General features: G+C 43.7%; 1 protein-coding gene across 4 annotated transcripts; it reads left to right on the plus strand.

The window, feature by feature from the left end:
* Positions 1-1,368: 1,368 nt before the first annotated feature.
* pla2g6 (phospholipase A2, group VI (cytosolic, calcium-independent)) lies at positions 1,369-20,464 on the plus strand. 4 transcript variants are annotated; one of them, XM_028605796.1, is made up of 19 exons: positions 1,369-1,442; positions 2,192-2,412; positions 3,151-3,360; positions 5,061-5,241; positions 5,498-5,685; positions 10,885-10,981; positions 11,376-11,558; positions 12,646-12,754; positions 14,018-14,134; positions 14,537-14,627; positions 14,745-14,908; positions 15,229-15,379; positions 15,768-15,904; positions 16,229-16,306; positions 16,962-17,116; positions 17,259-17,310; positions 18,552-18,667; positions 18,997-19,070; positions 19,808-20,464. In XM_028605796.1, the coding sequence occupies exons 2-19, from the start codon at positions 2,192-2,194 to the stop codon at positions 19,950-19,952; spliced, it is 2,469 nt and encodes an 822-aa protein (XP_028461597.1). In that variant the 5' UTR covers positions 1,369-1,442; the 3' UTR covers positions 19,953-20,464. The 4 variants fall into 4 exon arrangements, with proteins under 4 accessions (XP_028461597.1, XP_028461612.1, XP_028461620.1 ...); XM_028605804.1 differs by lacking the exon at positions 1,369-1,442 and adding an exon at positions 1,449-1,817; XM_028605811.1 differs by lacking the exon at positions 16,229-16,306.
* Positions 20,465-25,648: the final 5,184 nt, after the last annotated feature.

Consider the following 25,648-nt stretch of genomic DNA (forward strand, 5'->3'; position numbering starts at 1 on the left):
AAACACCACAAGCACTATTCAATTTGTTCCAGTAAGCCATGACAGTGATCATGCACAATACTAGCAGACCTATACCCTGTAACCAAACCGGCTAAATTAAATTCAACCATCATTAATTCTATTATTCAGGATGCCTGCTCTTTGTGACGAGTCAAAAGGTCTTCTGTGAAAAAGGCCTACAGCTGTTTCAGTCCCCTGTAACCCTGCAAAGGATTGGCTTTAGATAATGGCTAGCTATTTATTTTAGTTTCTATTTTTCTTATTTGTATTATTTATATATAGTAATAATGATAATATATTGAATGGATAATGTGTATAAAACATATACCCTACCATACCCATACCCATAATTGTTATTGAATCTAATATGTATAAAACTCACAAACTACCAGAAAAAATACAGAGAACATGACCTCAGTGTCCTCAAGGTATCTCTGTCTTCCCTGATAACATTATCTGAGCTACAACAGTCAACTGAAACCTTGAAACTACAAATGAGTTTTTGTTATTTGTGTGTAAAAATTAAAGCTCAAAACTTTATTTCATACAGCAAAAGGCAGGTGTGATTTCCTGAAAATTATTTTCTTGGGTGTTGCAGAAAAAAGGTATTTGAAATGTATTTCTGTTTATTTATATTTATTCATTTCAAACAATCGACTATCAGGGATCTCAAGTAGCTCCATTGACTTATTTTGAAGGTTTATATAATGTTAAATAACATTTAGATGTTTAGACACGATTATAAAATGTATGGTACTACCAGTGGTGGAAGGTCACTACTAGTACATTTACTCAAGGACTGTACTTTTTGAGGTAGCCTACATTTTATGCTACTTTATACTTCTACTTCACTACTTAGAAATATATTGTGCTTTCCACTTTACTTATCTGAAGGTAGGCCTATATAGAGTTACCCTACTTCTGAAACTCTGATTTTACATTCAAAACATATAGTTTATAAAATATGATCCATTGTTTTAAACTACCAAAAGTATATGAAGTAGTTAGCGTTGACCAAAAACAAAGTAGCTTCCAGCTTACATATTAATAATATTGATCCAATAATGTAAATAGAATAACACTGACAGTGTAGCCACTCTGCATTCTGAGTACTTTTACATTTATGAATAACTCTATATTATGTTTATACTGTGGTATTTCTACCTTTACTTGAATAGAATTTGACTAGGCTACTTCTATGACTCTAAAGGTCCTCTCTGGGACTTTCCAGTGTCAAGAATGTATATATATGTCAATGGTCAAGAAAACTAGAGCATCTTCTATGTATTACGCCCCACCTCTTTTACCTAGCAACTGTCAGTTGCTTGAGCTCTGATTGGAGCAGCTCCCGTCAATCATGATATATAGCAAGTTTGGTTGCACGTCACGGTTGTTGATGTCGCTGTCAGAAGTCAACCACGCAGACAGAAGACAGCAAGCAGGTACGATTAGAATGGGCAGATAGCGGCTAAGCTAAACTGCGCGTATACGAGTTAATTCGATTAGCTACACTTAACAGAACAACTACATGCTCAAAATATGTGGGATATTTATGTTAAAAACATGAACTAAATGGGTCTTCGTTGACAGTGTTCGTTGTTTAGCGCGTAACGTTATCATGTCCAATTGATTCTAAATGAGTAGAACTCGTGAGCAGCATGAATGGAGCCCCTTCTTCATTATTTAAATGAGGACCAGCCTCAGTTTGCATCGTCACTAGAAGGTCTCGGAGTGTAGCTGACAGGAAGTGGAGAGTTGACTGCTAACCCGTTCGAGTCGTTAACTAATGTGTTAACCCAGCTGGTAACAACGATAGTGTAAGTTAGGCCTAATTAGCTATAACGTCATCTTACAGGAAATTGTTTTTTATAGTGCAGTTTACCTGCATGGATATTAGACCTGTTGCTATTTCTTGAGAGGTAAATTCCTGTCTTGGGGATGGAATACATCATTCAATTGTTGCCAACAATCCTACAGGCTGTGGTAGAGCAAGCCGAGCTGCCAAGGAGGGCTGAGCTAAACATGTCTGCAACAGCTGCCAAACCTGCTTTATGTCAGTTAGAGATCATTGAGACTGTGCTGCAGATTAGATTAGATTCAACTTTATTGTCATTGTGCAGAGTACGAGTACAAAGACAGCGAAATGCAGATTGTCCGAGTTCTCCATAAGCCCTCTATTCTTTGTTCTCAGATGACAATGCAGTTCCTAGGCCGGCTGTTGGACACAGTGTCCTCTGTGTCAACCCTCTTCACCAACCCCTACCGGGTAAGGGATGTCCCGTTGTCCGACTACAGTGGAGGAGGCAAAGTCCTGCTGAAAGAGGAGGGACGCATAATCCTGTACAAAAACACCCAGTGCCAGTCATTGGACTGTCTGCTTATGTGCCCTGAGATGCCTAATATGACTCTAAGGTCAGTATTGATCTCATAATGGACAGGGAGAGTGGTTTGATATGGGCCACACATGGCTTTATACAGCCACTGAACTGGGGCTAAGTGTGCAGATGTCAGCTTGAATGAACACAAGTATGTTTATAAGATGTTTAAGCCCCTGCATATTTGGTTACTATTTTCGGCGTAAATACAATCTCATTGATTTGCCTAAGATCACTATTGACCTGCACCATTACCCAACAAGTCAGCTTCTCCAGATCAAAACCCTTTATCTTGACTTAGTCAGTGTCAAGTCATTCAGCCATAAATACAGTATGAAAAGCAATGTTCAAACAATGAAGGTACAGTATGGTTTGCCAGAACTGAAACCAAAAGCAAAAGGGTTTTAAGAACTGAACAGCATTCTAAAAATACAGTGACCACTGTTGTGTTAAATCTGCAGAGAACTGTCTAAATCTTTGAACGTTTGTATTGTGGATGTATGGGTTACAAAAAAAATAATTAGTAGTGAGAAAACTGGAGTGTGTCTTTGCTTAATATACAATAAATAAAAAAAGTAATTTGAAAAGTCACATTCAATGAAAAAAACATGCCATTTGAAGTCAAGGGCTATAGCAAATGCAAACAGGAAATTAAATTTAAAGAATCAAAAAATCATATTTCATAGTAGAGAAAAATATGTTTCTGTAATTTGTACCAGTATAACCACACTCATGGCAGAATGTGACTGTGTTGTCATTGCACTGTGTGATCCAGGCTGTTTCAGGTGGCGTCAGAGGCGGACGCCATGAACTGGTTCCCCCAATATGCCCTCAAGCTCCGCCCCTTCTATGAGACACTGCCTCTGAAGGCTGAGACCACCCAGCCAATCGTGGACTGCATCCGCAACCACCCGGACTGGAGTTCTGCCCACATCGCCGTGGAGACAGGCCTGAGAGAGGTTCTCAAACATAACTATGTCCAGAGGTAAGATTGGAAGTGCTTGATGAAAACGCTAATGCTTACATAGTCCAAAATGACGTTTTAACATTTCTGTGCCAACAGTCCAAGAAGGTGGATGTAAAATAGAGAAAAGCGTCGTCATGTCATTTAAAAAAAACCTGCAAACAGCAAAAAACCTTTTGCTTGATAAATCCCTTACATTGTTGTATTGTTAAATGATTATCAAAATTGTCATTGATTAGTTTTCTGACAGTCCAATAAAGGATGAATCGGTGAATAATTTCAGCACTAATGGCTCTGGGCAGTTTGTCCAGAGATCAGTGCTGTAGGATGAAGCTGAATGAAGTGAGGATTATAGGTGGAAGCCTGTTCTACAGAGGCATTTATTGTGACGCAGTCAGTATGAAACTCTCAGTTAAATGTGACAAGTACTATTAACTACTGGTATTTGTAATTAGTTTGTAAGAACAGTGGTGGTTTTGCAGATTTTCACTCGCTAGGTATAACTCCAAAAGACATCACTCTACTAATTTGCCATGCAGCAATTGATTTTGGTTCACTTCGGTACTGTATGATAATTAGGGTTGGGTACCGAAACGCGGTGCCAATAGGGCACCGGTGCCGAAGTAAACGGTAGTTATGAGACCGAATAAGAACGAAAATTTCGGTGCCTGACTTTACACTACACTCGACAGCAGGTAACGTTAGCCTACCTTTAGCTAGCAGCTGGATTAAACACGGTTAAAATGCTGACAGCTAACGTTTAAACAGTGTAAAGTGTGACTGTATTTCACTGGAGAGGATTCCAACAGCGGGACCTAACAGTCTGCTCTGCAGCGCAGCTGCTGACGTCAGAATTAAACAACACAGACGGTGCGTTCACTTAAAACAGGTAGCCTCGTGGTGCATTCAAAGTTATTGTAAAATACCCTTTTCCCATCTGGTGGTTGTTTTTGTCATTCAACAGAAATTTACTGGTGAAATAAGTTATTGTTATAAGTTATCGTTATTACATTATTATTACATTTTTAATTTTGAACATATGGCCTTAGCAATAAACAAGCCGTTCTTTAATGTCGCCAACTGTTGTTTACCCTTCTCTTTTTTTTTTTTTTTACTTTAGGTGCCGGTTTAGGCACCGGCACCGTTTTTTAAAAGTATTGCTTTAGCAGCGGTATCGGGGAAACCCAAACAATACCCAACCCTAATGATAATCAACTTGCATTTACTTGAAAGCTACTCGAGATAGTCAATGTATCACCTATGTAAATTTTTCACAATGGAATTATTTAGTTGCTATAGTTTTGCTAACAGTCTCTAAAGGACAAGGCATCCAATATGTGGGAATGTTTCAAAAAGCATTTACAAACATTGTTGTTGGAAAATGTAATCTCAAAGACACAATGAGGAAACGATGGAGTTACTTCAATGCACTGACAAGGAGAAAAAAACGGTCCGAACTGTCCCTTCTTGATCTGCATTACCACACAATGATCACATACTGTAACGTTTTCCAAAAAAGTGGGCTAAATGTTCATTATAGTGGTTTTCTTATGTATCACAGGCAACCTTAAAGTCTCTGTAAGATCACTCTCAAACAGTTGTGATATGATTGGGAAAACAATGGCTTTCCTGGAAGCCAAAAATGATAAAGCGTAATATTAATCTAGTGGCTAAACTGTGCAAAAACGACCTGTGTGGTTACGTCATCTCTCTGTCTCCAGTCAGATCAATGCCCGGGACGCTTCAGGTCAGACGCCGCTGCACCTGGCATGTGAGCGCGGCGACGTGGCGTGTGTGAAGGAGCTGTTGGAGGAAAGCCAGGCTCGCACCGACATCAGAGACCGCAGCGGAGAGACGCCCATGCACTGTGCCGCCAAGCAGGATACTCCCGCCATCATCCAGGTGAGACTCGGCAGGAGGGAAATCAAAGTATTTATTTCCATTTTTGAACAACGCTTGTCGAATGTGTTTTAACACCGTGTGTCAGTGTTCTTAACATTCAACTGAATGACCCAAGTAGGGCGCTACGGTTTCAGGTCACAATTCAAAAAGCGATTAAGCAGTCACACCCTTTTTAAATGGGATTGTAACACAATTTCCAATCCTTTCACCTCCCCCACCATGCTGTCATCCATCACTCCATCCTCTCCTCATTCAGGTCATGTGCTCGCGGATGTGCTCTGGGGTGAATGAGCTGAACGACAACGGGGAGACGCCACTCCATGTGGCCTGCCGTCTGGGACGCGTGGAGTCCGTCAAAGCTCTGTTGGGCGGCGGGGCCAAGTGTGGCGTGGTCGGTGGTGCTGGCTACCCCATCCACAGTGCCATGAAGTACAGCGAGAAAGGGTGAGTGCACAGTGGGTGGCCTCACAGCAAGGAGGTTCTGGGTTCCAATCAAAGTCGTTCCGGGCCTTTCTGTGTGGAGTTTTTATGGAGTTCTTCCCATGTTTGTGTGGATTTCCTCTGGGTGCTCCGGTTTCCCCCACCATCAAAACACATGTACTAGGTTCTCCGGTCAGTGCCCTTGATCAAGGCACTGGCTCAGATCTGGAGTTGGTCCCCGGGCGCTGTAAATGGCTGCCCACTGCTCCCTTGAGGGACGGGTTAAATGCAGAGAATGAATTTTGCTACATGTACAGTACAGGCCAAAAGTTTGGACACACCTTCTCATTCAATGCGTTTCCTTTTTATTTTCATGACTATTTACATTGTAGATTCTCACCGAAGGCATCAAAACTTCAAAATTCAGCACTTATGGCTCTGGGCAGTTTGTCCAAAGATCAGTGCTGTAGGATGAAGCTGAATGAAGAGAGGATTATAAGTGGAAGCCTGTTCTACAGAGGCATTTATTGTGATGCAGTCAGTATGAAACTCTCAGTTAAATGTGACAAGTACTTTTAACTACCGGTATTTGTAATTAGTTCGTAACAACAGTGGTGGTTTAAATGCAGAGAATGAATTTCGCTACATGTACAGTACAGGCCAAAAGTTTGGACACACCTTCTCATTCAATGCGTTTCCTTTTTATTTTCATGACTATTTGCATTGTAGATTCTCACCGAAGGCATCAAAACTATGAATGAACACATATGGAATTATGTACTTAACAAAAAAGTGTGAAATAACTGAAAACATGTCTTATATTTTAGATTCTTCAAAGTAGCCACCCTTTGCTTTTTTATTAATAAGGTAAAAAATTCCACTAATTAACCCTGACAAAGCACACCTGTGAAGTGAAAACCATTTCAGGTGACTACCTCATGAAGCTCATTGAGAGAACACCAAGGGTTTGCAGAGTTATCAAAAAAAGCAAAGGGTGGCTACTTTGAAGAATCTAAAATATAAGACATGTTTTCAGTTATTTCACACTTTTTTGTTAAGTACATAATTCCATATGTGTTCATTCATAGTTTTGATGCCTTCAGTAAAAATCTACAATGTAAATAGTCATGAAAATAAAGAAACACACACAACAAGGTGTGGCCAAACTTTTGGCCTGTACTGTATGTGACAAAGTACCTTTACTGTTAAAGATCGGATGATGACTTCCATGATGAGGTATTCTTTCTGTAGCTTGCAATCAATCCAGTGAACAGTCTTAAGTCTGATTTATGGTTCTGCGGAGGCTCCACGCAGAGCTTTCGCCCTAGCCTACCTAAGTGGCCTGATGCTTATACTTGTGCGTTGGTGTGTGCTTTGAGCCGGGATGTGTGTGGTAGAGCGAGGGAGAAAGAGAGAGATTTGGCGATTTAGCTATAGAGTGAGTACCAACTCTAGAGTCATAGTGAGAGAAACAAAGTGTCTCCCCTGTGCTTTCTGACCACGGTGGGAAATCTGTAGCAGGAAAAGTTAACCCTCTCCTTGATTTGACGTTGTTTATGGAGAAGGAGAACCAGGAAATGAGTCGGGGAGGAGGAATGCAACTCTACCAAGCCATGGCCACGTGTAGTTATTTTTTTTGAGAGGTGCACGTCAGACTACCGCGTAGGTTTGTGTCTCCACGTCCCTAATACGTAGCAATCGATTTTACGCAGACATACAAATCAAGCTTTAGTGTAGGTGTTCAAATGAATGTGTTTTTGCCCTTCTGTAGTTTCCAAAGTTACTATCCCGCACTGAAATAACACTACAGAGCATATGGTTTTGAATTAACGGTAACCCAGGTTACGTTGCTGCCCTGCCTTCATCATAAATAGACCTTTTAGCTGTAGAAGTATTCTTGTTCTATAACAAGTTTTTGCAATAATAATAATAATAATAATATTGGCCCTCTGAATTGAATATCTGTGTTGAATAGAGAACTGCTGACGTTGTAAGAATATATTTTCCACCGAGTAAGGTGAAAGAAATGAGATTCTTTGTGCTAAAGGCAGAGACAAATTGTTACTAAAATTACAAAATAATAAAACCTCCATGGGCCCACCACCTGTGGGAGGAACCGTTGGGGTCGGGTGCGATGCCACATGGGTGGCAGTGAAGGTCAGGGGCCTCGACGGACCAGACCCGGGCGGCAGACGCTGGTTCTGGGGACGTGGAACGTCACCTCTCTGTGGGGGAAGGAGCCGGAACTGGTGCGGGAGGTGGAGCGTTACCGGTTAGATCTGGTGGGCTTACCTCTACGCACAGTCTTGGTTCTGGAACCATACTCCTGGATAGGGGTTGGACTCTTTTCTTCTCCGGAGTTGCCCAGGGTGTGAGGCGCCGGGCGGGTGTGGGGATACTCACAAGCCCCCGGCTAAGCGCCGCTGTGTTGGAGTTTACCCCGGTGGACGAGAGGGTCGCCTCCCTACGCCTGCGGGTTGTGGGGGGGAAAACTCTGACTGTTGTTTGTGCATATGCACCAAACAGGAGTTCGGAGTATTCGGCCTTCTTGGAGACCTTGACTGGAGTCCTACATGGGGCTCCAGTGGGGGACTCCATTGTTCTGCTGGGGGACTTCAACGCACACGTGGGCAATGATGGAGACACCTGGAGAGGCGTGATTGGGAGGAACGGCCTCCCTGATCTAAACCAGAGTGGTTGTTTGTTGTTGGACTTCTGTGCTAGTCATGGATTGTCTATAACGAACTCCATGTTCGAACATAGGGATGCTCATAAGTGTACCTGGTACCAGAGCACCCTAGGGCCGAAGGTCAATGATCGATTTCATAATCGTTTCATCTGATCTGAGGCCGTATGTTTTGGACACTGGGTGAAGAGAGGGGCAGAGCTGTCAACCGATCACCATCTGGTGGTGAGTTGGGTCAGAGGGTGGGGAAGACTCTGGACAGACCTGGTAAGCCCAAACGTGTAGTGCGGGTAAATTGGGAACGTCTGGAGGAGGCCCCTGTCCAACAGACTTTCAACTCACACCTCCGGGCGGAGCTTTTTGTGCATCCCTGTGGAGGCTGGGGCATTGAACCCGAGTGGACAATGTTCAAAGTTTCCATTGCTGAAGCTGCGGCGAGGAGCTGTGGTCTTAGGGTCTTAGGTGCCTCAAGGGGCGGTAACCCACGAACACCGTGGTGGACACCGGTGGTCAGGGAAGCCGTCCGACTGAAGAAGGAGTCTTTCCGGATATGTTATCCCGGAGGACTCGGAGGCAGTTGCAGGGTACCGAAGGGGGCCCGAAGGGCTGCAGCCTCTGCCGTGAAAGAGGCAAAGCAGCGGGTGTGGGAGAAGTTTGGAGAAGACATGGAGAAGGACTTTCGGTCGGCACCAAAGTGCTTCTGGAAAACTGTTCGCCACCTCAGGAGGGGAAGGGGAACCATCCAAGCTGTGTACAGTAAGGATGGGACACTGTTGACCTCAACTGAGGAGGTAATAGGGCGGTGGAAGGAGCACTTTGAGGAACTCCTGAATCCGACTAATACGCCCTCTATGTTAGAGGCAGAGCTGGAGGTTAATGGGGGATTGTCGTCGATTTTCCCAGGCGGAAGTCACTGATGTAGTCAAACAACTACACAGTGGCAAAGCCCCGGGTTTGCCACTGTCGACTTCCGGATTGATGAGATCCGTCCAGAAATGCTCAAGGCTCTGGGTGTGGAGGGGCTGTCCTGGTTGACACGCCCCTTCAACATTGCGTGGAAGTCTGGGACGGTGCCAAAGGAGTGGCAGACTGGGGTGGTGGTTCCCCTTTTTAAAAAGGGGGACCAGAGGGTGTGTGCCAATTATAGGGGTATCACACTTCTCAGCCTCCCTGGTAAAGTCTACTCCAAGGTGCTGGAAAGGAGGGTTCGGCCGATAGTCGAACCTCGGGTTGAGGAGGAACAATGCGGATTCCGTCCTGGTCGTGGAACAACGGACCAGCTCTTCACTCCTGGAGGGAGCCTGGGAGTATGCCCAACCGGTCTACATGTGTTTTGTGGATTTGGAGAAGGCGTATGACCGGGTCCCCCGGGAGATACTGTGGGAGGTGCTGCGGGAGTATGGGGTGAGGGGGTCTCTACTCAGGGCCATCCAATCTCTGTATGACCAAAGTGAGAGCTGTGTCCGGGTTCTCGGTAGTAAGTCGGACTCGTTTCAGGTGAGGGTTGGCCTCCGCCAGGGCTGCGCTTTGTCACCAGTCCTGTTTGTAATATTTATGGACAGGATATCGAGGCGTAGTCGGGGTGGGGAGGGGTTGCAGTTTGGTGGGCTGGGGATCTCATCGCTGCTCTTTGCAGATGATGTGGTCCTGATGGCATCATCGGCCTGCGACCTTCAGCACTCACTGAATCGGTTCGCAACAGAGTGTGAAGCGGTTGGGATAAGGAATCGGCACCTCTAAATCTGAGGCCATGGTTCTCAGCAGGAAACCGATGGAATGCCTTCTCCAGGTAGGGAATGAGTCCTTACCCCAAGTGAAGGAGTTCAAGTACCTTGGGGTTTTGTTCACGAGTGAGGGGACAATGGAGCGGGAGATTGGTCGGAGAATCGGCGCAGCGGGTGCGGTATTGCATTCAATCTATCGCACCGTTGTGACGAAAAGAGAGCTTAGCCAGAAGGCAAAGCTCTCGATCTACCGGTCAGTTTTCGTTCCTACCCTCACCTATGGTCATGAAGGCTGGGTCATGACCGAAAGAACGAGATCCAGGGTACAAGCGGCCGAAATGGGTTTCCTCAGGAGGGTGGCTGGCGTCTCCCTTAGAGATAGGGTGAGAAGCTCAGTCATCCGTGAGGAGCTCGGAGTAGAGCCGCTGCTCCTTTGCGTCGAAAGGAGCCAGTTGAGGTGGTTCGGGCATCTGGTAAGGATGCCCCCTGGGCGCCTCCCTAGGGAGGTGTTCCAGGCACGTCCAGCTGGGAGGAGGCCTCGGGAAGACCCAGGACTAGGTGGAGGGATTATATCTCCAACCTGGCCTGGGAACTCCGATCCCCAGTCGGAGCTGGTTAATGTTGCTCGGGAAAGGGAAGTTTGGGGTCCCCTGCTGGAGCTGCTTCCCCCGCGACCCGACATCGGATAAGCGGACGAAGATGGATGGATAAAACCTCTTGGGTTCTACGCTGTTTTATATAAGAGATATTAAATAATGTACTAAAGTTACTGTATTGTCAATATTCCTCTTTTCTTCTGTGTTTGACTGTCAGCTGTGTGGAGGAGATCCTCAAAGCGGACCCAGGCCAGCTCCAGGCTGAGGACTCCTTGTATGGAGGGACGCCTCTCCACTGGTCCAAAACTGCTGAGGTGAAAAACCTGATTGTTATCATGTGTTTAGTGGTTAGAATTCATAATGAGCTATTTGAATTAGTACAGTACATGTTTGCGTCCTAGTAATATACATCCAGAGAAATGTATGTGTTAATGCTTTGATTTTACAACAATAGATTTTTGACCTGTTTAGTTAACTTCTGTTAGCAACCTAATGTAGTTCAAGCCACTATTACAAACTTCAATTCAGCTTAAACTGATGGCCCCGCTCCCAGCCAGTGATAGTGGCCTGTAATTGGGTTGCTCTGGTTTGCTCTGGGCTAGCAAACCAAGACATTCATGTCAAAAGTAAGTTTTGTAAAGACCAACTTAACATTTCAGGGGGAATATCAAGCAGATATTTAAATAAATCTTCCTCTCTCTTTGCCAGATGTGTCGTCTGCTGCTGGAACATGGCTGTGAAGTGAACTACCTCAGTAAGACCGGAGAGAGCGCCCTTCATATTCTGACCAAGAAGGGCCGCTTTGAGGCGGCCATGGTGCTGCTCACCCACGGAGCGAACGCCAACCTGAAGGGCCAGGATGGGAACACAGCCCTCCACCTCGCTATGAAGGTGTGTGTGTGTGTGTCCGTGTGTGTGTGTGTCCGTGTGTCCGTCCGTGTGTGTGTGTCTGTCCGTGTGTGTGTGTGTGTGTCCGTGTCCATCTCTGTCTTGTTCTTATTTTCCAGATAAAAGCAGTAATCGCTTACTAATAATCAAAATGTTCACTCAAGCAAAGAAAAATGCCATGGAATGATTTTTGCAGTGGATGCAACATAGTATTTGGAAGAGGGGAAAACCACTCAAGGATTGCAGAAGTTTTAATCACACCTTGCTTGCACAGGTTGCATCACACCTACAGTATGAGAACAAACTTCACAGATCTGCTTCTCTGGAATGGCTAGCATTCTTACACTACAAGATTTTTTTCTCTCTCTCTCTCGATGACTTCTTGCTGATATTTCTTGAATAGCAAATGTTCTTATTTGTTTGGTGTATAATCAAAGGTGCACAACTCAGATTTTAATCAGAATCCACTTTATTTGCCAGGTATGAGGACACATACGAGGGATTTTGCTTTGGATTATACATTGCTCACAATATGCTTACTCCTACAAAACAAACAATATATACACTATAAACAGAAACAATATAGACAGATTGAGGCAGTAGTGCAATGAAGAGTGCAAAGTGTGCAGGAGTAAATTATTTTTATGATTTATTATTTAAATTATGGAGCATAGTGCAACGGATGCTGGAATAAATAAGTATTATGTTATTATATAAGTATTCTATTACAATATGAACAGCTCTGAAATAGAGAATGATGAATAAATAATAAGTGGAACCAGTAAACGGGTGCTGATTAGAGACCGTGTTGCTGGGTTATTGCACAGGAATTGAACCGGACACTGTGAGTCAGAAGTCAGCTTTTCATCTGTTCATCTCAACAGGAAAAACTGGAAAACTATGTTCTCCTGTTGCAGCGCTGCTATGTATGTAACTACTTAAAAATGAAAGTGGATTCACATAAAAACCTTTGAACCCACTGGTATATTGAGGACAGTCTAAAGAGTATTTTTAAAGTTGTATTTTTCCCTTTTATTGTTACTTTGCTGTGAAAAGAAAATCCCCGTTTGCGTGACTCTCTGTTGATTAGATGGACCACATGGAGTTGATCAAAGCTCTGATTGTGTTCGGGGCTGATGTGGAGATCCACAACGACCTGGGAGAAACACCTGGACTCATCGCTGCTCGCACCAGCAAAGGTAAGAGAGAGAGAGAGAGAGAGAGAGAAAGGAGGAGCGAGAGGTTTAAACTCTGAGGAGATGAGAGGTAAGGAGGCAAGGAGGTTCAGTATATGGAGGATGAATTAAGGGAAGAGACAGAGGAGGCAAATAAGACTAGTAATGAGTTTATAGAACTTAATATGCTTGACCTAACAGGCCAGTTTGAACTTTATGATAACATGTTAACATGTAGCCTCATTTAAATGCATGTGTTCTACAGTAAAGCTACTGCACGACAATGGTCGGGTATGTAATGAGTGATTTCCAAAATCACAAATGTCAAGCAATCCTTAGCATCTTGTTTCAATTGATTAAATCCTGCTTTACAGCTCCTGCAACTAATACATTGTTTTGTGACTGAAGCGGCATCTGTTAGAACACATTCAGTGTCTTTTATTATTATTATTTTTCTTTCTTTTTTTTTTTTTAAAGGTGCAATTAGCAAGTTTAACTGCCGTATAGTGTATGATTACATAAGAAGAGGAAAGAGTCCAAAGAGGATGAAAGCAGATAAAGAGTTATTCAAGTTCAGTTATCAAAGCTAAAAAATGTTGCTCCTTTTATTTCAGAAATAATGTAGAACTTATCACTTTTAATTGTGTCATATAAGATGGCATTAATGCAGTTTTTTTTTCTTTTTTTTTTTTTTTGGCCACTCATAAATCTACAATAGAGGCCCACCCATTGTGGTAGTAAAATTCTGAAACAGTTGAGTTGCTTCTTTGACACATTAGCTCTCCAGTCTGTATTGCAATGCCTTTTGGCCATGACTGTGCCAGAGATAACTGATATTTCTGTTGTTCCTGGCAGCTGATAGAAATCCCTGACTATATAGTGCAAGCTATGAATGGAGTTGCATGGAAAATATTTTGAAATTACACTTTGATACTTTAATCAGCACATTGTTACTCCTGAATTTGTGTTTCTACTAAAAAATGAAATAATTGCATGATCATATTAGTTGTCTGCACATAGAGATGATTGTGTATGAAACCACCCACGTAATGCTTTAAATGAAAAAGAACGATAAATGTAGTTTCCTGTCGTTTATTGATTTTTAAAATGCATGGTAATTGCTAACAGCTGGCTTATGTTCTTGATTTCTTTCTCTCTCTTCCACTCTCTGCGTCTCCCATCTATCTCTCTACCATTCTCTCTTCCTGCTTTTTGTGGTGTGTGTGTGTGCATGTCTAACATGTCGGCTTGCTTGTGTGTGTGTGTGTGCGTGTGTTAACATGAAAGGTCCTAATAGAAAGATACTGCTGGACATGCTGTGTAGTGTAGGGGTCCAGCGGTGCCTCCCACCCTCCCCCGGCAGTCCTCCCCCCTTCTCCGGCAAGGCCAAGCCTCCAGGCATAGGTAACACCGCCATCCCTCCTTCTGGCCTCCCTCCATTGTGCTCCGTTTCAGCCGTTCTTCCATTTAAATTGCTCACATTGATTCATCAAGATTTCATGTGTATTGTTTTTTTTCTCTTCTCATTTTTCACTTTTTTTAAATTTTTGTTTAATTACATTTACCGAACATTTTATTGTTTGGACAACTGATGGTCTCATCCAATGCAATTTGTATTTTCTCAAAATACCAAAGACCAAACAAAAGATGTTTTTTCCCAGAGAAACTATACACATACACTCCTTGTAAAAGTCCTGTGTTGCTTGTGGAAAACCCAGTGCTATCAGTTTCCGTTTCCATCCTTTATGCATACATTTGATGCCATGTCTTGGCCCCATATCAATAGCTGTTGTAATTGGCTGACAGGATTCCAGGACATCATGTATATGGGAGCTGCATTCGGTGCAATTAGCAGAAGCAAATCTGAAGTGGATGGCCCCAAAATGGAGAAAAGACAGTGAGTAAGAAACTTCAATGATGTTATTTGTATTGTTATTTATGTATATTTGACTATTTTGTATTAGGCATATTGCAGCTCTGAAGACAACAAAACACTGTTTCCTGTCCTCTGTAGGATGGACAGACTGCTATGTCTGGATGGTGGAGGTATTAAAGGCCTGGTGTTGATCCAGATGTTGATCGCTCTGGAGAGAGAGGCCGGTCAGCCAACCAGAGAGCTCTTTGACTGGGTGGCTGGCACCAGCACTGGAGGCATCCTGGCCCTCGCTATAATCCATGGTGTGTGTGTGTGTGTGTGTGTGTGTGTGTGTGTGTGTGTGTGTGTGTGTGTGTGTGTGTGTGTGTGTGTGTGTGTGTGTGTGTGTGTGTGTGTGTGTGTGTGTGTGTGTGTGTGTGTGTGTGTGTGTGTGTGTGTGTGTGTGTGTGTGTGTGTGTGTGTGTGTGTGTGTGTGTGTGTGTGTGTGTGTGTGTGTGTGTGTGTGTGTGTGTGTGTGTGTGTGTGTGTGTGTGTGTGTGTGTGTGTGTGTGTGTGTGTGTGTGTGTGTGTGTGTGTGTGTGTGTGTGTGTCATCAAAATAATGACTTTTCTTCTATTTGTAGGTAAGTCCATGGAGTACCTGCGCTGTCTGTACTTTAGGATGAAGGAGCAGGTGTTTAAGGGGTCCCGACCTTATGAATCAGCACCACTGGAGGACTTCCTAAAGAAAGAGTTTGGAGAGAACACCAAGATGACAGATGTTAAATACCCCAGGTAACTGTTGACGTAAAATGTGTCTACAATGCAATATGCAGAAATACATACAGAGGCTGTAGGACAGAAAATCTCCTCAGACATACTCACTAGCAAATGGTAAAAAGCTCTAATGTTAGCTGATAGTATAAGCCAGCACTAGGGTACCGCACAAACATTATGCAAATATAAAACCCATACTCATACATACATTAAAGTTTTCCCAGAAGATTCAACCAATGAGTTCCCAGAAAGAAGTCTTTATTTCTTACTCATTTTGTTTTTCCTGTGTTTCGGCTCTTGGTAAAAATGAAATCCCCCCCCCAGCTTTAAATACCCTACTCCTTTGCTGTGATTGGTCACTTTGAGAAAAATTACATCGTCTACTCATTTATTTGGTTCTGTACAGGGTGATGGTGACCAGTGTTCTAGCAGACAGACATCCAGGCGAGCTGCACATCTTCAGAAACTATGACCCTCCCTCCGTCCAAAGAGTGCCCCCATATGCTACCACTGCCACCTTCAAGCCCCTTATCACTCCACAAGGTACTTCAACAAATGGCACCAGTTATTTTTGTTGGCCTACTGCACAGGTGCTCACTAGTGTTGTATTGGAGGGGTAGTGCAGTTCATTCATACTACCACTGGATGGAGTCAACGTAAGAGAAGCCTAAACTTGGAGGCTTTTCATTCTGGGATTGGGTAATCTCAACAGTTAACACATTCTCAGTTCACTCAGGAAATGAAACCTGAAAAGCGAGGCACTGGGTGAATGCAAAAACCTACTTTTGACTTTGCATTGTCATCATATTCCTGAACAAGTGACCGTTCTGCTGTGTTGTTTGAGTGCCAGCCATGTTGTTGTTGCAGGATGGGAGGATGAGGATGTGTTGATAGTAGGATACAGAGAGGAGCCGACCAAAAAGCGTAGGAAGGTGACATATGAAGGTGTGTGTCTGTGTGAGTGAGAAACTACGAGCATTTGACAGGGAATAAGTTCACAACCATTTAAATTTGGTCAGTCACAGTTTTTGGGCAACACCCTACATATTTCCATTTTTTTCCATATTTAAAGGAATAGTTTGACATTTTGGTAAATGCGCTTATTCAATTTCTTTGCCAGGAGTTTGAGGAGAAGATTGATGTTAATTAATCAGCTTTAGAGATGTTGGTAGGTGGATTTAGTTACCTTCGGACCGATGAAGGCTTACCGTTTTCCCCCCCGTTTCCAGTCTTTATGCTAAGCTAAGTTAGCCTGCTGCCAACTGCTGACTGCTGCTGGTAGCTTCCCACTTCCCTTACAGACATGAAAGTGGTGTCAATGTTCTCATCTTACGCTCCGCAAGAAAGCGAATCGTCCTAAAATGTCAAACTTTTCCTGTGAATGTGATTCCACACTAAACGCATGCTTATTGTTCATAGCTCCGCAGCAAATAACATGTTTCAGCCGTTTAGCTTATTCACATGGATGAATGTGGATCTTTTGCGAGTGTTAACAATTTTCTTCACAAATTGGAGTCTTAAAGCTTGCACCCAGAATCAAAGTCCCTGATTATAGTTCCATGCCTTTTTTTAAACCTTTATATCCCTGTCTGTACACCAGAACAACTTGTGTGGCGAGCTGCCCGCTCCAGCGGCGCCGCCCCCACTTACTTCCGACCAATGGGCCGCTTTTTGGATGGAGGGCTACTGGCCAATAACCCGACGCTAGACGCCATGTCAGAAGTCCATCAGTACAATAAAGCTTTAAAAGCAGAGGTGGGCAACCTGACAGCTGCATTCTATCTTTACTTCTTTCTTGGTCTTCCATTAAGTTCACATTCTGTCTCCAACCTGTATGGATTTTTAAAACACTAGTTTTTGATTAGATCTTTTAATTTATCCTTCTCCTCCCTCTCAGGGCCATGGAAATGAAATCAAGAAGTTGGGTATAGTGGTCTCCCTTGGTACAGGTAAGCCACTTCCTTGTGTCTCAACATGGTAAATAAATTCAAAACTCATGATCACTTTGTGAATCCATCATCCACAATCAGTTTGTGCTGCTGGTATATTAGTATTAATATGGAATTTGATAATTAGTGTGTATATATATATATTTATTTTTTTCAAAGAAATACGCTTTTATTAGCACTTTGACATACTTACGTGTTTCCTTTTACAATGTTTCCTGGTGTTCCTTGGTATCAGAAATAGGGCTGTACAAAAAAAATTTAAATTATCCTGCCGGCATAATGGCTGCCGCTCACATTGCAATTTAACAAGTAGAGCTATTCAGAGGTTATTGGGGTAATTGGGGTATTGGGTTATTGGGGTAACTCCACATACTGTTGTGCTGATGTAGTTTATTGTCAAAACATTGGCTTTCTTCCGAGTAGACTATGGAACGAACAACTCCACTAAAAACGTCACCGCGGTGGGTCCGTTCTAAGTGTAGACCTGTTGTAGATGTTAAGTGCCCTATAGTTCCTCAAAAACTACAGTTCAATAACAACTGAAAATAGGCCTCATTGTGTGTGAATAGAGGTGAATAAATATATTGGTTTGTGTTGCAGACACTGCTAAAAACAATCCTAAAGGAAACTCTGTACTTTGAGAAGTTCTACTCAGCTGGGCCTCAGTTTAGTCATGTTACTGGTCTAAGCAACAGTTGGCTTGAACTTTTGCTTCAACCCTCAATGACTGTGTGTGTGTGTGTGTGTGTGTGTGTGTGTGTGTGTGTGTGTGTCTGTGTGTGTGTCTGTGTGTCTGTGTGTCTGTGTGTGTGTGTCTGTGTGTGTGTGTGTGTGTGTGTGTGTCTGTGTGTGTGTGTGTGTGTGTGTCTGTGTGTCTGTGTGTGTGTAAGTAAAATAGGACCATATTCACAGGGTAGTTAATGGCCCACAGAAAATCACACCCTATGTAAGGGGACCTTAAGGAACAGTGTGAAATACCCTACATAATCATTCTATCACCACTTTAATAAAAGCGGGCTTTCCACACAAAAACGTAGCCTACATGGGTCATTAGTATGAGGAAACCAATTAGAATTTAACTGGGCCGGGTTCGGTCACTGTCAGACGCAGGCCGGAATCGGCTCGGACAGAATAATTCGGCCCGATCCGGACTCTAGATGGCAACACAGGACATTGTGAAGAACTAACTGCCTCCCCGTTTGTAGACTTGTATCATAGCTGTGCTTGCTGTGTATCTCCAGGTAAACCTCCTCAGGTGGTGGTGAACTCTGTGGATGTTTTCCGCCCCTCCAACCCCCTGGAGCTGGCCAAGAGCATCTTTGGAGCCAAGGAGCTGGGCAAGATGCTGGTGGACTGTGTGAGTACAGCTCCAGCACCTGCTTCAATCTGTTTGTGACACAGCACGTTGTTCCTCGGATAAATCAATGACAAACTAACTGTACATTTTTTATTCATATTAATTAAGCTACTCAGAGTTGTCTTTTCTACTTTTTGTGAATCCTTTTAATATTCCTGATATTTTGCACATAATAACCAATAACAATAGCCTTTGAGCCTTTTTGTTTCTAATTGTAAAATCTATCTCTCTCTCTCTCTCTCTCTCTCTCTCTCTCTCTCTCTCTCTCTCTCTCTCTCTCTCTGACTGACTGACTGACTGACTGACTGACTGACTGACTGACTGGACAGTGTACTGACTCTGATGGCTGTGCAGTGGACAGAGCCGGAGCCTGGTGTGAAATGATCGACACCATCTACCGCAGGTCAGTTGACTTTGAACCTGCTACAGTTTGGTTCTCATTTACTGCTACAGTACCTCTGCTCTCTGTCGTAACTCTGATTCAAGCTGCCTTCTTCGGTTTTTCCATCTAAACCTCATTATTAACAATTTATAAACAACATCTATAGGAATGTTATTGTCACAGCCTGAGGCACCTGTCACTCATATTACACTACCCTAAGGTGCATATAAAGATCAAAGTAAGCTATTCAGACCCTGGCTTTTAATAGTTTTAGCCAGTATTTCTAATAATAATTTACTATTTAGGATTAATTGTGTAGATATGGAGATATGAATATACACAGATAAAAATGGGAGAGGTATGAAGGTGCTAAACCATTTAGGGCCTTAAAAACAAGTGAAACAATTTAAAAATCAATCCTCAATATCACAGATAGCCAATGTAATGATGCTTGTACTGGTATGATATGTTCTCTTGTGCTGGTTTTGTTATTGCTACTACATTTAGAACAAGTTTTAGCCTAACAATGTTTTGTTTAGGTAATTCAATACAGAATGCATTACAGTCATCTATGTGAGAAAATACAAAAGGCATGGGTCAACTTTTTGGCATCTTCCAAAAAAGAATTTAGGGTGTAACTCTTGGGATGTTTCCCAAAAGTGGGGACCGAGCTCAGAGTCAAGAATAACACCCAGGTTTTATTTCCTAAGTACTTTGAAACTCTTTACAAAACACTGTGTTCATTGTCTAATGTGCAGATTGAGTCCCCAGCTGTCTCAAGAGGTGATGCTAGATGAGGTGAACGACGCCATCCTGGTGGACATGCTGTGGGATACCCAAATGTACCTGTATGAGGAGAGGGAAACCCTTCAATACCTGGCAAAGGCGCTGCTGGACAAATAAAAGCACGAGAAAATCACAAGGAGAGGCTGCGAAGATGGGACCACGAGAGCTGAAGAGATGCGGAGTACGAGAGCAAATGAGCGTCCCGTGAGTGGAGTCAAAGCCAAAAGTGATTGGACGAGGCCCAAAGATTAATGAGACGTGTGTCTGATTCGAGATTGTAACGTCCTTGTTGGTGTGCTCTTTCTTTCAAACTCCTCGAGGCGACTTGACCACAGTGATTCTAATATTCACGCTGACATGTCAAAAAGTTCACAGTAGCAAATGTGTGAATCAAGGCAGACAATGAAAACTAACAGAAAAACAACTGACTTAACGTAGCCTACTGAAAGGCAAGTTATGTGGGATCATGCAACCTTATCACTAACCTTATCACAATTATGGTTGGTTTAGTTTACTATTTGTACATAAACCAGTAAAGAATAGTGTTCAGTTTTCATTCCTTCGATATGTGACTACAGGGGTAATGTATGAGGAAGTGGCATCAACCAAATAAAACTAGAAGTAGCATACACTGACTCAGGCTCCATCCACTGACACTGTCAGCTAACACTCCCCCTCCCCCTCTCTTCAGTGTTATGTGACAAATACAGTCTGAGTGCGTTTAAATCACTCCTTTTTTTTTCTTACCCAAGTAGCAACCAAGACACTTGTTACACAGAAATCTGATTAATTGATCAAAGGGACCATGTAGTACCAGTACACAATCTTATGTATACTGTCACACAGCTTGGATGGTGATGATGATCCAGTTCTGCCTTAGGAGTCTGAGACCCACATCTGTACCGTTTCCTTTTCTTCACAACACATTTTCATGCCTTTACTGTCTAATTTATTTATACTGACTTTAAAAATATGTAACCTCACCCATTGATAACTTGCTAACACTGTTACAAGCTCTCAGTCTACTGTAGAAGTGTCTTGAGCGCATATTTAACACTTACTGTGACAACTGGATTAGAAACCAGACTTGAATTTTCAACATACTTGAAAGACAAAGAAACAAAAGACATAAACTAGAGGCTACAAATTATTTCCTTTTTTTTTTTTTTTTTTTTTTTTTTTATTTGGATTAATTACTGAAGTGTATACTTGTATCGGAATAAAATATATTAATATGGTTTTGAGTTGTGTATGACATTTTGTCTCTTTGTTGTAGCATTTACACTCTTGCTTAAATATTTGGCTCTAATGTAATCGTAAAGCTGGATCTGAATATATTTTATTAATAATTTAATTAGTGGGACCAGTAAACATTTCAGAGCACAAGCATAGGGCAACTTAGTCAACTATTTAAAGGCACAAGCCGTAACCGACTGCAAAAAGGTTCAACCCTGTCAGGGTACAACGGCGGACTCAAATGCACAATTCAGGATGCAGAGGTAAAAGTTAAGTGGATTTATTGTTCAACGAACAATGCAGGCAAAGGTACAGAATCGACAGGCAGAAGACGTGGTCAGAATACAAGCAGTTGGTCTGGTAACACTGGAAACGTACACTAGGAAAACGCTGGAACGAGAGAGACACGAGGACAAACTGTGAATATCAAAATAAAACCGCAAGTCCATGAAAACAAACCGAAAACTAAATAAGAGCGGGAGCTGGATGTGACAGTAGGCCTACTTCCCTCTAAGGCCAAACACCGGACGGCCCAGGCTCTTCAGGATGCTTCCTGTAGAAATCCTGAATCGAGCTAGGATCCAAGATATTGCTAGACGACACCCACGATCTCTCCTCTGGGCCGTACCCCTCCCAGTCCACCAGAAACTGTCTTCCTCGAGCCCTCTTCCCGACTGCCAAAAGCTTGTGGACAGTGTAGACGGGACCCCCGTCGACAAGACAACGAGGAGGGGGAGGCGGTGTGGCCGGGACCAGAGTGCTCTCTTTAACAGGTTTGACCTTGCTCACATGGAATGTGGGGTGAACTCTCATAGACCTGGGAAGTTTCAACTGGACAGCCACAGGATTCATCACTTTAGACACAGGAAAAGGTCCTACGACCTGAAGAGCCAACTTGCTCTCGGTGAGCAGTGGAAGGTCCTTGGTGGCCAACTGCACCTTCTGACCCACTCGATAGTGGGGCGCCAGTTCTTCGATGGTCAGCCTGCCTCTTGTACCGGTCCCTATTCCTCAAGAGGACCTGTCGAGCCCTCGTCCAGGTTCGCCGACAATGCCTGACCAAGGCCACAGCAGAAGGAACTCCCACCTCCATCTCGAGTGCGGGGAATGGGATGGGCACTGGAATGGGGATGAGCAGGGCAGAGTGTTGTGAGCATATTCTACCCGCAGTAGCAATTTGGACCATGAAGCTGGATTCCGCGAGACCAGGCAACGAAGACCCATCTCCATCTCCTGATTGAGTCTCTCTGTCTGACCATTTGACTATGGGTGGTAACCTGAAGACAAGCTGACTGTGGCCCCGATCAACGTGCAGAATGCCTTCCAGAACTGAGAGATGAACTGGGGACCACGATCTGACACCACATCAGCAGGCAGCCCATGGATCCTGAATACAGCAGAGCAGAACCTCTGCTGTCTCTTTAGCAGAGGGTAGCTTGGGCAGAGGAGTGAAATGTACCATCTTGGAAAATCTGTCCACAACTGTCAGTGCAGCAGTATTACCGTCGGAGGGGGGGGTAACCTGGTGACAAGGTCTATGGAAATGTCAGACCATGGGCGTTTGGGAACGGACAGAGGTTGCAAGAGCCCAACAGACGCTTGACGTGAAGTCTTATTCTGTGCACAGACTGGACAAGCAGCCACATATTCCCCGACTTCTCTCTCCATGGATGGCCACCAGATTTGCTGTTGCATCATGAAAATGGTCCTCTTGACTCCAGGATGACAGGAAAGAAGAGAGGTGTTGGCCCAATGGATAACATGGGAACAGCAGGAACAAACAGGCGATTAGGAGGACAACCAGCTGGAACAGTTAACCCTTCTTGTGCCCTTTTAACCCTTTCCTCCACCTACCAGGCAATAGCCCCTAACAAACAAGACTCGACTAGAATGTTAGTATGTTGATCGGGAGATGGATCAGGGTCAAACAGGCGGGATAAGGCATCAGGCTTCACATTCTTAGAACCAGGACGGTAGGACAGGGTGAAGTTAAATCTGTTAAAGAACAGAGCCAAACCTCGCTTGGCGTGAATTTAGTCTCTTGGCAGAACGCAGGTATTCCAGATTCTTGTGATCCGTCCAGACCAGGAATGGCTGTTCCGCCCCCTCGAGCCAATGCTGCCACTCCTCCAACGCCACCTTCACTGCCAGTAACTCTCTGTTTCCAACATCGTAGTTCCTGTCTGCTCCAGACAGCTTACGGGACAGGAAAGCACAGGGATGAAGTCTCTCATCTTGGGAGGAACGTTGAGACAGAACAGCTCCAACACCCACATCAGAAGCATCCACTTCAACCACGAACTGGCGTTGCAGATCCGGCAGAACCAACACAGGAGCAGTGGAAAGACTTTGTTTCAGGTGATTAAATGCCCGTTCACATGCCGGAGACCACTGTCAAAAAGTTCACAGTAGCAAATGTGTGAATCAAGGTAGACAATGAAAACTAACAGGAAAAAACTGACTTAACGTAGCCTACTGAAAGGCAAGTTATGTGGGATCATGCAACCTTATCACTATCATGGTTTGTTTAGGTTACTATTTGTACATAAACCAGTAAAGAATAGTGTTCATACAGGGGGAATGTATGAGGAAGTGGCATCAACCAAATAAAACTAGAAGTAGCACACGCTGACTCAGGCTCCATCCACTGTCAGCTAACACGCGCTGTTGCTATTATAGGCCTACCGGCGGGGTGTGGTTTGGGCGTAACGTGCAATAAACCAATCAGAGCGTAATCTCATGTTCCCTTTAAGAGCAGGCGCGCTTGTTCCATGGCGGATTGCTATTATGACGGCGGATTTGCCTGGCGCCTAGGCCAGTGGAGCTGTCCAATGCGGCAAAGTAACAAATGCCCGTCTTGGCCGGGTGGCGATGTTGCTGCGGCCCCTCGGGCGCATCTCCTCAAGTCTGGAGAGGATTGCTGCAGCCATGGAGCGTGGGCTTCCAAACGCACCACCTGCACCTGTTGTGCCCCTTCCTCCTCCCCCCCCCCCACTCCATCCCCATCTCCATCCACCTGCTCCACCAGGAGCGCATCGCCACTCCCAGACCAGATCCCGTCGTAGTTCAACATCATGGCTCCTTAAGTCCTCTAATATTTCCTCATTCATGTCATCAACACATCAATGATTCATGGAGATGTTGTGTAAAACACAACAAGCCACAAAGAATGCCTCCAGTCCTGACCGATCCAAACACCTGAAGCGCATTTCCAGTAATATTTTTCCTTGTAATTATGTATGGTTTGCAAAAATGGGAACTGCTGTGTCCGTGTAGATGAGAGAAGCAAAGTGTATGCGCGTTGTGCGCACGCTACATTATGGCCAAGCATGCGCCCCTAAAATAGCATCTGAATAACGCGCCACTGACTTTAGACCAGGTTTTTCCTGGTCTGTGGCGGAATTGTTTTCTGAAACTGCAAAATGGCACCAGGGAACGTTTGCGCCTGAACACACCTCCTCTTTTCGCTGAACTGCCCCCGGGAGCGCAAATACATTCCCTAATTTAGGCTACCGACGTGCGTCTGTGGAGGGAAAAGTCCACTGTGCGTCGGGTGCAAAACAGGAATGATACATGCGTCGGTATGCAAAGGCAAGGCGAGTGCAAGATAGGGCCCTCTGAATGGTTGCGATAAAAACCATAACACTCCTCCTCATTCCAACTTTTTTTTTCTTACACAAGTAGCAACCAAGACACTTGTTACACAGAAATTTGATACATCGATCAAAGGGACCATGTAGTACCAGTACACAATCTTATGTATACTGTCACACAGCTTGGATGGTGATGATGATCCAGTTCTGCTTTATGTGTCTGAGACCCACATCTGTACCGTTTCCTTTTCTTCACAACACATTTTCATGCCTTTACTGTCTAATTTATTTATACTGACTTTAAAAATATGTAACCTCACTCATTGATAACTTGCTAACACTGTTACAAGCTCTTAGTCTACTGTAGAAGTGTCTTGAGTGCATATTTAACACTTACTGTGACAACTGGATTAGAAACCAGACTTGAATTTTCAACATACTTGAAAGACAAAGAAACAAAAGACCCACCGCTACCTGCACAACCTAAATTAGAGGCTACAAATTATTTCCTATTTTGTTTTGTATTTGGATTAATTACTGAAGTGTATACTTGTATGGGAATGAAATATATTAATATGGTTTTGAGTTGTGTATGACATTTTGTCTCTTTGTTGTAGCATGTACACTCTTGCTTAAATATCTGGCTCTAATGTAATTGTAAAGCTGGATCTGAATATATTTTATTCATAATTAATTAGTGGGCCCATTAAACATTTCAGAACACAAGCATAGGGCAACTGAGTCAACTAGGCCTATTTAAAGGCACAATCCATAACCAATTTACATTAGATAAATCGTAAGTTATGACTATAACTATGGCTCTATGAGACTGAACGATGACCACGGTCTTACCTTGAATGATGCAATCGTTCAACCTATCCTTGAGACATGTCAACAAAGTCATGTGACTGACCTTAGGAGGCTTGGCTGGTGTCCATAAGAGCATCCAGGTGGCCACGCCTCTTCCTCTTGCCTGGAACGCCT

This window comes from Perca flavescens, chromosome 2, assembly GCF_004354835.1.
Source record: "Perca flavescens isolate YP-PL-M2 chromosome 2, PFLA_1.0, whole genome shotgun sequence".
NCBI classification, from domain to species: Eukaryota; Metazoa; Chordata; class Actinopteri; order Perciformes; family Percidae; genus Perca; species Perca flavescens.

What these genes read in the sequence shown, in the direction of transcription:
- pla2g6 (XM_028605796.1), top strand. Translation starts at nt 2,192, where the DNA reads ATGACAATGCAGTTCCTAGGCCGGCTGTTGGACACAGTGTCCTCTGTG. An exon ending in CCCTCCACCTCGCTATGAAG is followed by an intron (nt 11,559 to 12,645) that starts GTGTGTGTGTGT and finishes TCTGTTGATTAG; the next exon opens with ATGGACCACATGGAGTTGAT. An exon ending in GCCCCTTATCACTCCACAAG is followed by an intron (nt 15,905 to 16,228) that starts GTACTTCAACAA and finishes TTGTTGTTGCAG; the next exon opens with GATGGGAGGATGAGGATGTG.